This window comes from Octopus bimaculoides, chromosome 4 (assembly GCF_046866305.1).
Source record: "Octopus bimaculoides isolate indiv1 chromosome 4, ASM4686630v1, whole genome shotgun sequence".
Classification (NCBI taxonomy): Eukaryota; Metazoa; Mollusca; class Cephalopoda; order Octopoda; family Octopodidae; genus Octopus; species Octopus bimaculoides.
This window is the reverse complement of record NC_142931.1, coordinates 17,057,444-17,072,745: the sequence shown is the minus strand read 5'-3', so window position 1 is coordinate 17,072,745 and position 15,302 is coordinate 17,057,444. Positions and strand designations below refer to the sequence as shown.

At 34.5% G+C, this 15,302-nt stretch overlaps 1 protein-coding gene across 3 annotated transcripts in view; it reads right to left on the bottom strand.

Moving 5' to 3' along the window:
* Positions 1-15,302, bottom strand: part of LOC106875197 (reelin) — a 221,159-nt gene that overhangs the window by 66,776 nt on the left and 139,081 nt on the right. For all 3 annotated transcript variants that reach the window (XM_089350383.1, XM_014923240.3, XM_089350384.1), the window contains 2 exons: positions 2,661-2,931; positions 879-1,019 (listed from right to left, as the gene is read on the bottom strand). In XM_089350383.1, coding sequence (XP_089206509.1) covers positions 879-1,019; positions 2,661-2,931 — 412 coding nt within the window. The remainder of the gene's footprint in view (positions 1-878; positions 1,020-2,660; positions 2,932-15,302) is intronic.

The following is a 15,302-nucleotide window of genomic DNA, read 5'->3' as shown; positions in this document are numbered from 1 at the left end:
CAAGATCTGGTTGCCAGACAAAATTTCAAACAGAAGTCTGAGACAGAAATAACCCAAACTCCCATCAATCAAGAAATTCTGAAAAGGAAATGGGGTGAGATTGATCACACTCTAAGGAGACCTGAAAGCAACATTGCAAGACAAATGTCAGACTGGCAATCTGAAGGAAAGAGCATGGTTGGACAACCTAAGAAGACCTGGAAAGGATGCATGAAGGTTGAAGCAAAAGCAATCGGTCTCTCTTGGTCTGAAATCAAGGAGGTAGCCTATTTCCTTGGGCTACCTCAATTGGCATGAAATGTTTGTGGCCCTTTGCTCCTTATGGAGTAATGTAGATTAACTAACTAATTTGAGAAGGAGCTGGCAGAGAACTACATTAAGGGGGAATGTGTCTGTGGAGTGCTCAGCCAACTGTATGTTAATTTCACAAGTAGGCTTTTCCATTGATTGGATCAACTGGAACCCTCATTGTCATAACTGATGGAGTACCATTTAGTGTCCTAATAGTAGAAACTAAATCATTGATTAGAGTTTATGAAAGAACATTGAATAAGCATTTTTTTTCCTGTTTTGAAAGTTACTTGACAACCTCACTTGTACCAATGGCACAAAAAAAGCACCCAATACACACTGTAAAATGGTTGGCAGCAGGAAGGGCATCCAGCCATACTGTAGAAACTATGCCAAAGCTGACATAGGAGCTCAGTGTAGCTTTGCAGCTAGCTAGGTCCTATCAAACAGTTAAACTCATGTCAGCAGGGAAAACATATTAGATGATGATGATGGTGATGAGGAAGATGATGTATCCTTACCAGAATTAAACAGGTTTTCTAGAAATGTAGAGGCTAAAACAATGAATAAATAAAAACATTACTCACATACATTTCCCTTGATCACAGTAGCCATGGCCTGAACATAACCAAGGACAACCTGCTCCTAGATATACATTATCCAAGGCCCAAATATCACCTCGAGGACTTTCGGTGCGCTGAAACCACCGGAATCTGGTGTTTGGAGAACTGATACAGAGAAAAGGTCATGTTAAGAATTACAAACAAAATTTACAAATCCAAGATGGGTAACATCAATAAATACTTATAATAATAATGGCTTCAAATTTTGCCAGAAGGGTAGCAATTTTTGGGGAGGGGATGAGTCGATTACATCGACCCCAGTGTTCAACTGGTACTTATTTTATCAACCCCGAAAGGATGAAAGGTAAAGTCAACCTCGGTGGAATTTGAACTCAGAACATGGTGACAGGCGAAATACCGCTAAGCATTTTGTCTGGCATGCTAATGATTCTGCCGGCTTGCCACCTTAGTACATTTAAAAATAATAAGAAACACTGAAATTTAAAATCCGTTTACAATATTTATAAGAAATGGAAATAAGGGAATAAAATATTCTAAGTACTTAAATGTGTGTGTGATATTGTATCTGTGTGTGCCTGTGTGAGTGTCTGGTAATACATGATAAACAGTCTCTAAACAAATGACCCATTTGCTGGTCAAAAATGAAAGACATCATTCAAAGGAAAAGCAAATCTTAAAGATCTACAACAATTGTCAGGTTATTCTGCCTTAAGAACAATAACTTTTTGTTGGCATATTAACTGATCAGCCCTTTCACAGTAAATTAGAAGCACTTCTGTTTATGACAATATAGGCTGTTTCTTATTGAAGAAAGCAAATATATTCATGTATAACAAAGTTAATCCTTTAACCCTTTCGATACCAACCTGGCTGAAACTGCCTCTGTGGAACAAATGTCTTGTTTTCATAAGTTTTGAATTAAAATCTTCCACCAAACCTTAGTCACAATTTATGTTCCTAACATCAGCTTAATGATAACTATGTTATTTTACTAAATTCTTTGTTATATTTAAAATTAATTGAAAGAAACACAGAGCATCTCAACAGAAATATGGTAACTGGTTTCTTTTTTCAGCACTGTACATTCTAACCTTTCAGCATTCAGACTACTCTGTCAAGTGTAATACTTATTCACATTATTTTGAATAAATCATGCATTATCTTGTAGCTTTGAGATCTCAATGATGTGATTGTTTATTTTTAGAATGACATTGTAGGGTAAATGTGAGAGACCAGATCTGGCTTGTTTGAACATAAAACAGAATATTTGGGCCAGATATGGTCAGTTTAAATGGTAAAGGGGGAGAATTAACAGTATATACATATGAAGTAAATTTAAATAAATTTGGAACATATTGTACATAACCCAGACAAACATTTTCTTCTAAGTTTAATTTTCTTCAACTTTCTAGAAAGTTTTCATCAACAATATCTGCAGAACAAATTGTCTCCTCACAAAAGGTTTCCATTAAAAAGAAGCCAAATAAAGTAATTGATGAAGTTAGGAATAAGTTTTAAATGATGTTTCAGTGTTCATAGAGTTGAATAATGGATTTTTATGAAAGTTAATGACCAAATTTTATGATTATATACAAGCTCACTTCTAAATTACATAGCATATTTTTTTCTATACTACATGATTGTATGTAGATATCAGCTCGTTTAAAAAATCAGATAGAAAATTAATTTATTAGTTATTTGTTTGTTTTTTTAGTGAACAAAATATTCAGGCACAATAATAACTCATTAAGGTAATTAATAATATTACATAAAATCAATACATACATTGAGGCAGCAGGAAGATAGATAGTAATACGAGTCCAGTTGATATGTTGTTCTGAAACATATTGGCTACTTAAATGGTAGCCATTACAAATAAACTTTGGTGGTGCACACTCATCTATAACAGAGTGCCATGTCTTGCCTGTGTCTATAGAATATTCCAGCTTTACGCTGTATAATGTGTTGTATAGTGTACCACAGCCCATCGAGATATCAAACTGGAGGAAAGTGGAGGGTGTTATGTGGTAGTCCCATGTCTCGGCATATCGTTTCTCTGTAAAACAACACAAAGAATTAGTATACATAAAGTGCAGGAAATGACTGAATAATTAAGAAATCTGCTTTACAATCATGTGGCTTTTGGTTCAATCCCAAATATATATATATATATTACATGTGTATAAGAAGGGATGACCACTAAGTGGACATCTGCATATGCTAGAAAGAGGTCATCCCTTCTTATGCACATGTAATACAATTTTTCTGAATTTTCAGAATTTTTATATGCTAGGCCACTTGGTTTTAAATTGAATATTAATTCAATTTATCACCCTCTATATATAAATAATTTATATATATATATATATATATATATATATATATATATATATATATATATATATATATATATATGTGTGTGTGTGTGTGTTATTTCTTTACTACCCACAAGGGGCTACACACAGAGGGGACAAACAAGGACAGACAAAAGGGTTAAGTCGATTATATCGACCCTAGTGCGTAACTGGTACCTATTTAATCGACCCTGAAAGGATGAAAGGCAAAGTCGACTTCGGCAGAATTTGAACTCAGAACGTAGCGGCAGACGAAATACTGCTAAGTATTTCGCCCAGTGTGCTAACATTTCTGCCAGCTCGCCTTATATATATGTGTGTGTGTGTGTGTGTGTGTGTGTGTGTGTGTGTGTATGTGTCTGTGTGCGTGCACATTTTTGTGTTTGTGCTACCCACTGCTTAACAGGTGTTGGTTTGTTTGCATCATTGTAACTTAGTAATTCAGCCAAATAAGTACTGGACTTAAAAAAATAACTGCTGGGGTCAATTTGTTTGACTAAACTTCGAGATGGTGCCTCAGCATGGTCGTAGTCCTATGACTGAAATAAGATAAAAAAACTAAAGATTTATGTTTGTAGATTCTTAATTGAAGAATTTTAGTATATCAGTTGAATTAGAGGTTTTGATGCTAGAGCAGCTAAGTCTGAAGTATTGATGGCTGTGTGGTTAAGAAGCTTGCTACCCAACTAGGTTCAGAGTTCAGTCCCACTGTGTGGTACCTTGGATAATTGTCTTCTTCAATAGCTCTGGGCTGACCATAGAGAATCAACAGTAATTCCACAAGGAATTAATTTATTTGGTCACTTTCATTTATAATTTTATATTCTTTCATTTGTTTCAGTCATTTGACTGTGACCATGCTGGAGCACTGCCTTTAGTCAAACAAATCAACCCCAGGACTTATTCTTTGTAAGCCTAATACTTATTCTATCAGTCTCTTTTGCCAAACCACTACATTACGGGGACATAACCACACCAGCCCAAGGTGCCACACAATGGGACTGAACCCAGAACCATGTGGTTGGTAAGCAAGTTACTTACCACATGGTTAATGGTTAATCCAACACAGCATGGGTAATAGCTTGTAACTAACTGGCACCCTACATGGAGACAAGATGCCTCATAACTGTTCAAAGTATTGGAAATTAGTGTAATTTCCATTACATGCAACAACAAATGTGAGGTAAGAGGAGAATTAAACAAACAAGTCACAATTGCATTTCTTTATGTTATATCTTTTACTTGTTTTAGCCAGTGGTCTGTAGCCATGCTGGAGTAGTGCGTTAAAGTGTTTTAGTCAAACAAATCAACCTTAGTACTCATTTCTTTGTAAGTCTGGTACTTATTCTATCAGTCTGTTTTGCTGAACTGCAAAGGCACAGGGACATAAACAAACCAACATTGGTTGTAAAGTGGTGTGGGGGACAAACACAAAGACACACACACATAACAGCAGTCTTCCACACAGTTTCTAAGTTCTAAATTCACTCACAAAGCATTCGTTGGCCTGGGACTATAGAAGAAAACACATGCTGAAGGAGCCCTGCAGTGGAACTGAACCCAGAACCACGTGGCTGGGAATCAAGCTTCTTACCACACTGCCAAGCATGTGCCTATTTAAAGCAATGGAAGTTAGTATAAGTCCCATTACACTGCAACGACAAGTGTAGGGTAAGAGGAAAATTAATCAAACAACTGAGTCATAATTGCATATGGAAAGTAATTTAAATATAATTGGCTAACAAGTCATGTAGGATTAAATAAGCCTTGCAATATTCAACATCCCTCCCTCATACCCTATGTTGTGAGATCAAGTTTGATAGAAGCAAGTCTTGCTTTATCCAACCGGACTCAGGATTGATAAATTAAATTACAGGAGATATAGCGATGTAAATTCAACCATCCAGCACAAAATTTGACATTGCGCATTATAAAAAAAAATTGATTTTTTTTCTCTAGAAAATATTTCTTTTTAAAAATTAAAACCCTGTAAATAATTTCCTATTACCAGAAAAAATTGAAAAAAAAAAAAAAAAGAATGAAACAAATTAAAAAGAAAATCAAATCAAAAACTTTCTTTGTGATTGATATATAATTAAATTATTTAATATTAAACAAAAAAAAGCAGCTTTCTTCTCCAGCTTAAAGGGTCAAGAGATTGTGTGAATATTGAATCTAGATACCAAGTTATTAGGAAGTATTTTATGATGAAATCTTTTAAGTTCTAGACAATTTTCTTTGTATTGATTGTACTTCTGCTTGAATGGTAGTAATAAACAAGATAATTCACAGAGTAAATATTATGAATGTATTTTATGGATCATATTAATATTGCCAAAATCAGGTCTTAAATTTTCCTCTCACACAGAAATCTAAGATTTATATATTATTTAGCCATACAAAGGAGGTGGGGGGGGGGAGGGGAAAAGAGTGGTGAGTAAAAGAAATAATATCGTCTGAACCACATGCTTTACAACATTTAGTTTGTATCTCTGCACTGTAAGTTCACATTCCAATTGGTTTCTACTATATCTTCTAGCATTCTGAGATAAACATCTGATATACTGGCATTGATTCCAGTGACTATATTCCTCTCTTGCAGACTTTAAGTAATGCGCCAATGTAAGAAATTGGTATTGCTGTATCTCTCTCTTTATATATATATATATATATATTTGTGTGTGTGTGTGTGTGTAAAAAGGTTGAATTAGATTCGTCTTTTAATTTGGAGGTTTCCAAAAAAGATTTCTAATATTGATTCTTCATATTTTGCTGGTAAGCTTACTGGCATAAATTTTGAATATGAAAATAATACTCGTATATGATGTGCTGTGAATTTATGGAAAGAAAGCCCATAAAACTCAACAATTTTGTTAAAAATGGAGAAGAGATGTTAAAATATATAGGAGAATTTTAATTCATGCAGACGATCATTTCGTACAGAGATATAAAAATCATGCAAATTCATGATTGAATTGAATTAATTAAATTAATTGAATTAATTAAATTAATTATATATGACTGTACTCTTCAGTGCAAGAAATATAAACAAAATTGAGAAAGGACGGTTATTTGAAAATATAACCTCCTTACTCATCTATAGAGGGAACGTCTCTGAAACCTCTTTTACTTATATTTTCAAATAACTGTTATAGTGTTTAGTTATAGTTAATACCTAACTGGACTCACATAGTCTTTTTTTCTCATAAGGATAAATATGAATCTCCTAGATCCTATTCTGGTTTTTCCTTTCTCAAGTTCTTTATAAAAATTTTGTTTATACTTCTTGCACTGAAGAGTACAGTGATATATGATTAATTTAATTAATTCAACCATGAATTTGCAGGATTTTTATTTCACTGTATGAAACGATCGTCTGTATGAATTAAAATTCTCTTATATATTTTAACATCTTGTCTCCTCCATTTTTAATAAAATTGTTGAATTTTATGGGACTTCCTTCCATAAATTCACAACACATCATATACAAGTATATATGTATATATATATATATATTTTTTTTAATATATATATATATAAATAAATAATTATAAATAAGGGCAAAAGATCGTCTAGCCACATACAATATTTTTCACTATAAATACACAGCATATTGAAACATCTCACACACTGTATTTATAGTGAAAAATATTGTATGTAGTTAGACAATCTAAAGTCTATTTTTCAGCATATTGGCATATAAAATTTTTTTCTTTTGTCTTTATTTAAAATTGTTTATGATTTTCACCTTAAAAGATATTTTAATATGTTGGCCACTGATAAAATATTTTGTTTTGAAAAAATTTTATCCTTATATTAGAAGTGTGTGTGTGTGTGTGTATATATATATATATATACACACTTCTAATATAAGAATAATTGGGCTGACCGAAATTTATGATTCGCCATGATAGATCGTTAGCCACTACACACTTTTTTTTCTCTCCTTGTTTCTTTCTGTGTTCCTTTCTGTGGAAGAGCGTAGGCTTGAAGCGTTAAAGACTTTTTCAATTCCCTTGCATTATACTAACACGTCTATTTGTTTTCTACACCACCTGTCTTCATCTGTTGTTTTTTTTGTGAATTCTCCCTATATATATATATATATATATATATATATATATATATATGTATCCCTTTTCAGTTGAAGGAATATTAGTATCACAATGGCTTCACTCAAATAGTGACAAACAAGATACAAGAATTCATGCACACTTGCACACATGCATATATATTCTCCCTCCCATATACACATATATACACAACAGGCTTAATGTAACTCACATGGCATTGGTTATCTAGAAGCAATTGTAGAAGACGGTTACTCAAAGTGCTGTGCATTGAGGCTGAACTTGAAACCACTTGGTTGCAAACATTTTAACCACACAACCAAGCCTCTGTGTATGTGTATCTGTATGCACATACACATACAGAGGAATAAAGTAACATTATGATAAATATCCTAATTAATAATTTCTGTTTTTAAGCTGTAAAATAATCCTGTTCATAATTAGATAATGTTATTTTTAAATATTTCCTAAATGAAAAATTGATGCACACATACACACACAAGAAACATTAACAAAAACAAAACAAAAAAAACATTAATGTCTCACCAAAATTAGAGTATCAATATATTGGCTTGGCTTGTTATTTTGAACACAACCATATATTAACGGACAGCTCGAACATAACTAACCAAGTATGAAATGAGAATTACTCTGTAATAAAACAGGAAACTATACTTTTATGCCTTAGATAATAACATGGTGTGGAATGAGTTTTGGAATGGAAATAACGATAATTTTTGCCTTGGTTGCCTAATTTCATTCAAAAATCCATATCAGCATACTGCTTTTATTTTGATTGCTTTCTGATTGCTGTTCAGTCTTTCATAAAACAGCCATTTTCAAATAATTTTGACAAAGTCAAATTTATGTTTAGCACTAAAGGATTGCACTTAAAAAAAAAAAAAAAAAGTTCTTATTTTCTAGTTTAGTCAAAGAAGACAGATTAGGCCCATGGCCTTTTGCTGGGACTCCAGGACTGATGGGCAAAAGGAGAGGAGGAAACTTTGACAAATTGAGGTGCAGTCAACACAATGGGCTTTTCTCTGAACAGTCCCTGTACACAAGTTTATTCACAAGAATTGGACTGACCCAAATTTATGGCAGAAGATACTTGAACTTTTGTTTTCTTCAATGGGTTTAAATGCAAGGGCTGCATTCTGTAGTTTCAAAGCTTGATCTGTAGAAAAGGCGTAGGTAGAAACTCCATAAGATGTACCCGATGTAAGCTATGGACACGTAAGAGGTGCAGCAATATCAAAGGAAGGCTAACTGGGGAGATAGTTTTTGTGTGTGGCAAATGCTCAGGGGCAATAAACACTGAAAATGTGCAGAAAACAGCTTCTGTCACATGCCAGGGGCAAAAACTACGAGTAGTTGATAGCTTCCGTTACTTGGGTGACCAAGTCAGTAGCTGGGGGTGGACGCTCTGAAAGTGTAGCTGCTAGAATAGCCTGGGCAAAGTTCAGAGAGTTCCTACCTCTTCTGGTGACAAAGGACCTCTTGCACAGAATAAAAGATAGACTGTATTACACATGTGTGCAAACAACCATGCTACATGGTAGTGAAACATGGGCCATGACTGCTGAGGACAGGCATAAGCTTGCAACGAATGAAACTAGTATGCTCTGCTGGATGTAATGTCAGTGTACGTGCACAACAGAGTAAGCGCCCTGAGAGAAAAGTTGGACATAAGAAGCATCAAATGTGGTGTGCAAGAGAGATGACTGTGCTGTGTTGCATATGGATAAGGACATCTGTGTGAAAAAGTATCGCACCCTAGCAGTAGAGGAAATCTGTGGAAGAGGTAGACCCATGAAGACCTTGGATGAGGTGTTGAAGCACGACCTTCGAATGTTGGATTTCACAGAGGTGATGATGATTGACTGAGACCTTTGGAGATATGCTGTGCTTGAGAAGACCCAGTAAGCCAAATGAGACCGTAACCGTGGCCTATGCTAGTGTAGCATATAGGCCAATTTAAAAGTACCCTTTAATCATTGGACAATGAACTGTGCTTGAGAAAACCTGTTGATTAAAGTGAAGTCATTGTCGTGGCTGATGCCAGTACTGCCTAACTGGTGGCACATAAAAAGCACTATTCGAGTGTAGTCATTGCCAATGCTGCCTGACTGGCTCCTGTGCCAGTGGCACTTACAAATCACCGTCCAAGCATGGTTGATGCCAGTACCACCTGACTGGCCATCATGCCAGTGGCATGTAAAAAGCACCCACTACACTCTCAGAGCACTTGGCGTTAGGAAGGGCATCCAGCTGTAGAAACTTTGCCAGCTCAGGTTGGAGCCTGGTGCAGCCTTCTGGCTTGCCAGTCATCAGTCAAACTGTCCAACCCATGTCAGCATGGAAAGCAGACGTTAAACGACGACAACAATGATGGTAATGATCACACACACACACACACACACACACACACACACATATATAAGTATAGAAATATATATCATCATCATTTAACATCCATGCTTGTATCACAGGATCTGATGGACCCAAGGACTGCATTTCACTCTAGGATATGGTTGCAATTGCTTGATACACTTCCTAATGCCAACCACTTGACAATATGTAGCAGGGTTTCTTTTTTCAAGCCACCAGCACAAGTGAAGTCACCATGTAGCTTGCACAGTTACAAACACCAAGAGCTTTATGCTTGGAGATGAGGAGTTGAGAGAGGTGAAGTATGAGAGGAAAAGGCTAGAGCAGAACAGGTTTCTTGCTGCAGAGAAGCTGCATTACTATATATTTAAGCATACAGGTTACTCATAAAAACACCCACAAAGAAATTAATTTCTGTGAAATCTTTCAATATATTTAATTTATTTGAAAAAATTGTCTTTGTAACTATCTGTTGGAGTGTCAGTCTCATTGTAACTCTGTTAATCTATTTTCACTCTAGCTCTGTCATTTCATTTTATCTATCTATCTATCTATCTATGCATTTTAACACAGATCTTTGCACACTTATACATGCATCCCATTGAAGGTATGACTGTGTTTGAGTTTAATCTTTTCTTATTGAAGAATTTGTCTTTAATATAACATATTTAAAAGAGAAACTGTTTCATATATACTTAAATACATAAATATATGCATATGAATTTATATGTATATGTGTGTTTGTATGTCTAAGCATAGCTATACAGATAATATATATGCGAATATTTTAATATTTCACTTTGCCATTATGATACCAATAACCTGTCGTAGATCTCAGTATACATGTGCTTCTGGATGAACTGTAAGTCGGGTACAGAGTGGTAATAAGAAAAAAGATGACAAAGGAATAAATGATTATCTTATGAACTTCCATTAGCTTACAGCTGTTTCCACTATGAGGTGCAGTACTCAAGCATTCAACTGAGTCCACCGTATCTTATTGCGAAAAGAACTGTTAACTAATGAAGTTCATAAGATAATCCGCTTATTCTTTTCCTTTGTCATCTCTTTTCTTATATATAAGACAAACACAGAGATGGAAGAAATAACTTAACACATTATGTGTGTGTGTGTCCACCACCTCTACTACTATCATCAACGTTATTTTACATTCATTTTCCATACTGGCATGGGTTGAATAAGTCATTATTACAGTCTGCGTTAATTCTTATTTGGAAATACTACACTTCTAGATGGATCAGTAAACCCACACCTCACTTGAATTTTTGATTTTTGGCAGGGTTTCTATGACTGAATGCTCTTCTTAATTCTAACTGGATGTATTTTATGGTGGCCCCAGCACAAGAGAGGTTGTCATGTCCTTAGACAAAGTAAAGGCTCTCTCCATTATTTTGCCTCTGCTTATTGCTTACTCTTTGTAGAGTCTATTTTGTTAGTGTGGCAGTGTGAGGAAGGATGCTAGAAACCCAGCAGGACTAAAAACATGACCTGTCAAACGGACAAATGAATCTAGTGTATGTTCAACGACTCTCTGGAAATAGCATGGGCCCTCGGAAATTCTGGGTTGGTGTCTGGTGTGTTGAAAGACTGCTGGGAGTGAGGCACCTCTTGGCTTTTGCTAAAGCATGTCTCTAGAACCAGCTTGAAACCTAGGCTATGTCTGCTCTAATAATTGGTGGTGACTTGGTCAGTGAATCCTCTGCAATGGTTGACTATTGACAGTAAGTCGAGTGATCGGAGACCACATGTGAACTTGTGTTCTCACTGAAATTCCGAACATGAACTTGTTGGTCAGAACTGGTTCAACCCATCCCAAGTGAATGCTGCTGCATGTCCAAGTAAGTAAGTAAGTAAAGTCTATTGGGGGCATATTGTGATTACCTTGAGTCCCACAGGAGCAGAGAGTCCTTATGAGGGAGAGTTATGGGTACATTGAGTGAGGAAAGGATGAATAATAGAGAGAGGAGGATGTGGGATATAGATGGTGATGGGGGAGAGAGAATGGCAGATGGAGATTTAAGAGAGATATATTGGGCAAGAGGTCCAAGTGTTAATATAAACCTAGCAGCCTCATTAACTCCTATCATTTTAAAGTTTGTTATGTCATGCTTGCATGGATGAGCCTTTTCCAGCATTTCATGTTGCAGCCATCACAGACTTTATCACCATTTTCATGAAGATCAGCCTTCTAAGATTAATCTTCACTACTTCAAACTTCCTGTGGAGGTGCAATGGCTCAGTGGTTAGGGTAGCGGACTCGTGGTCGGAGGATTGCAGTTTCGATTCCCAGACCGGGCGTTGTGTGTGTTTATTGAGAGAAAACACCTAAAAGCTCCACGAGGCTCCGGCAGGGGGTGGTGGTGACCCCTGTTGTACTGTTTCGCCCCAACTTTCTCTCACTCTTTCTTCCTATTTCTTGAGTAAAGCTGCAATGGACTGGCGTCCCGTCCAGCTGAGTGGGGGAACACATACGGCATAGAAACTGGGAAACCATCCCATGAGCCTGTCTAGGCTTTAAAATAATAAATAAGGCGCATAAATAATAAACTTCATCCTTCCTCTTCAGGTTCCATCTACTGCACTTCTTTCTACATCTGTGTTCTTGGACAGCTGATATGTTCTAGATGCATCACAGCCCATACTAGTTTTAGTCTTCTCTATTGCAGACTACATCTATTTTATATCCAGTTTTCCTTACAGATCATTAGTGCTCTGTTGTTTATATACACACACACATTACACATCCAATGGAGTATGTTCACTTTATTTTGTTTAATATTTGCAAATCCTCTGTATTCAAGGCCCATATTATACATACACAAATAAACATATATACATAACTATATTTTTATTTATTGATATGTGCACACTTTTTATAGATATTATTTTTATATAGACATATTTTTATCATCTTTCCACATCAAAGATTGCCCATTCATATTATCTTTGCTATAAATAAAGAATAGAGCCTTATGCTTTACAATTCAGTTACATAAAATTGAATGGTGATAGAAAATAATCTCAGCATTACAATAAATAAATAAATTACACAAATAATAATAATAATAATAATAATCATAATAATAATAAAGAAAAATTAGTCTGAAGTTTATTTTTATTACAGGTACATAATTTTAAGACATAATGAGTTTAGCAGTATCTTGTTCAGGAAAATTTAAAAGCCATTTACACCTCATGTATAAATGGCTTTGTGTAAATAAAGAAAAGTGCTTAAATAAAGAAATGATACCTTTATTACTTCGGATTAATTTTTTTTATTATCACTACAGAACCAAGATTCTTTATTCCTTTATATATATATATATATATATATATATATATATAATAATAATATTGATAATAATAATAATATGTTTATATAATATATTCTTTCATTCTTGTTTCATTCATTTGATTGTGGCCATGCTGGAGCACCACCTTGAAGGGTTTTAGCTAAACAAATCAATATCGGGACTTATTTTTTAAGCTTAGTGTTTATTCTATCAGTCTTTTTTGCTGAGTTGCAGGGGTGTAAATATACCAGCACTGGTTGTCAAGGAGTGAAGGGGTGGGGAACAACCCTCCCCCCACACATACACATGCAATGGGCTTCTTTCAGTTTCTGTCTAATAAATTCACTCATATAGGGCTTTGGTTGGCCTGAGGCTATAGTAGAAGACACTTGCCCAAGGGACTATGCAGTGGGACTGAACCTGGAACCATATGATTGGGAAGCAAGCTGCTTGCCACACAGCTTCACCTGACCCTATATATATCATCATATATATATATATATATATATATATATATATATATATATATATATGTATATATGTGTGTGTGTGTGTGTGTGTGTGTATATATAGGTGTGGCTGCGTGGTTTAGAAGCTTGCTTTGAAACCATGTGGTTTTGAGTTCAGTCCCACTGTGTGCTACGTCAGGCAAGGTTTTCCACTATAACCTTTTGAGTGAAATTGGTAAATGGAACTATGTGCAAGCATTTTGTGTGTGTGTATGTGTGTATTTGTATCTGTGTCTTCTGCCACCCCTTGACAACTGGTGTTGGTTTATTTATGTCCCTGTGAACGAGCAGTTTGGCAAACTGACTGATAGAATAAGCACTAGATTTAAAAAGTAAATAGAGGGATTAATTTGTTTGACTAAAACTCTTTAAGCTGGTGCTCCAGCATGGATGCAATTCACTGACTGATAAAATATATATTATTAGCTGTAGAAGCTTCTTGAATCCTAACTCTGTAGCCCACAGTACTCCGAGTTTCGTGAAGCATAAAGCAACGACAAGAGAAGGCAATCATTGAAATGGAAAAAATATTTGAAGGAAAATTATAACTATATTAGTTATGTACATATCAATAAATAAATTATATATATATATATATATATATATATATATATATATATATATATATATACACACACACACATATATATACACACACTCACATTTATACGTACACACACACGCATATAAATATATACACACTTTCATATGAGCATTTATAAATACATATGCACACATGGGAAGGAATTCATTTCCTGTGAAATCTTTCAATATATCTAATTTATACAAAAATGTATTTTTGTAACTACCTGTTGGAGCGTCAGTCTGTATGTACCAATTTATATGCTATTAATCTATTTTCTCTCTATCCATGTATCTGACTTTACATCTCAATCTCTCTATCCATTTATCAGTGTATTTATTCTCTCTGTCTCATATATACATACACACATATATTGAAGACATCACTGTGTTTGAATTTAATATTTTTTATTAAAGATTTTTCATATTTCCTGTCTTCAATATAACATGTTTAAGCAAAAAATTATCTGTCTATCTATCTATCTATTTATATATATATATATATGTATATATATGCAAATAGGTGTGTGTACAAAGAATCAATGATAAATAGACATATATATATATATAAAATGTAAAGACAGAAAATAGTATGATACTGTGTGATTGTGTGCATATGTGTGTATTCATTTATGTATTACTGAATTTGTATATACGCAAGTGTATATAAATATATCTATGAATATATGTGTATGTGTATATATTCATTTAAACACACACATACATTCGTACATATACCTACATGTACATTTATTGATAAGTACGTACATCACACTTATAGATACGTAATTTTCATATAGATATTTATTTTTTATATTTTTGTTTCAATTTGAGAAAACCTATTTAGAAGCATTGTGTGAATAAACAGATTGTGTATGAGAAACTGTCAACAATGGAGATTTTTTTTAAATTTCAAAAAGGGGGATATTCATTTCAATATATTAGTATTTTGGGCTCAAATGCCTGTAAATAACATAGAATATAAATAGAAATGAAAGAGATGAAATATGGTTCAAATCCATGATGCTAAATTTTGATCATATGGAAAGTGTAGTTTTTCACAGTAACGTCTGTTGTCCAGAAGGTACACTCTACAAACTCCTAGAGACCATCACAAACTGGTTGCTTGCTTTGTGCTTTCAAAAACATGTGAAGATTCCTTGCTTGAAAAGCAGGTAAAGGTTAGAGATAGAAAAGGCATCTGGCT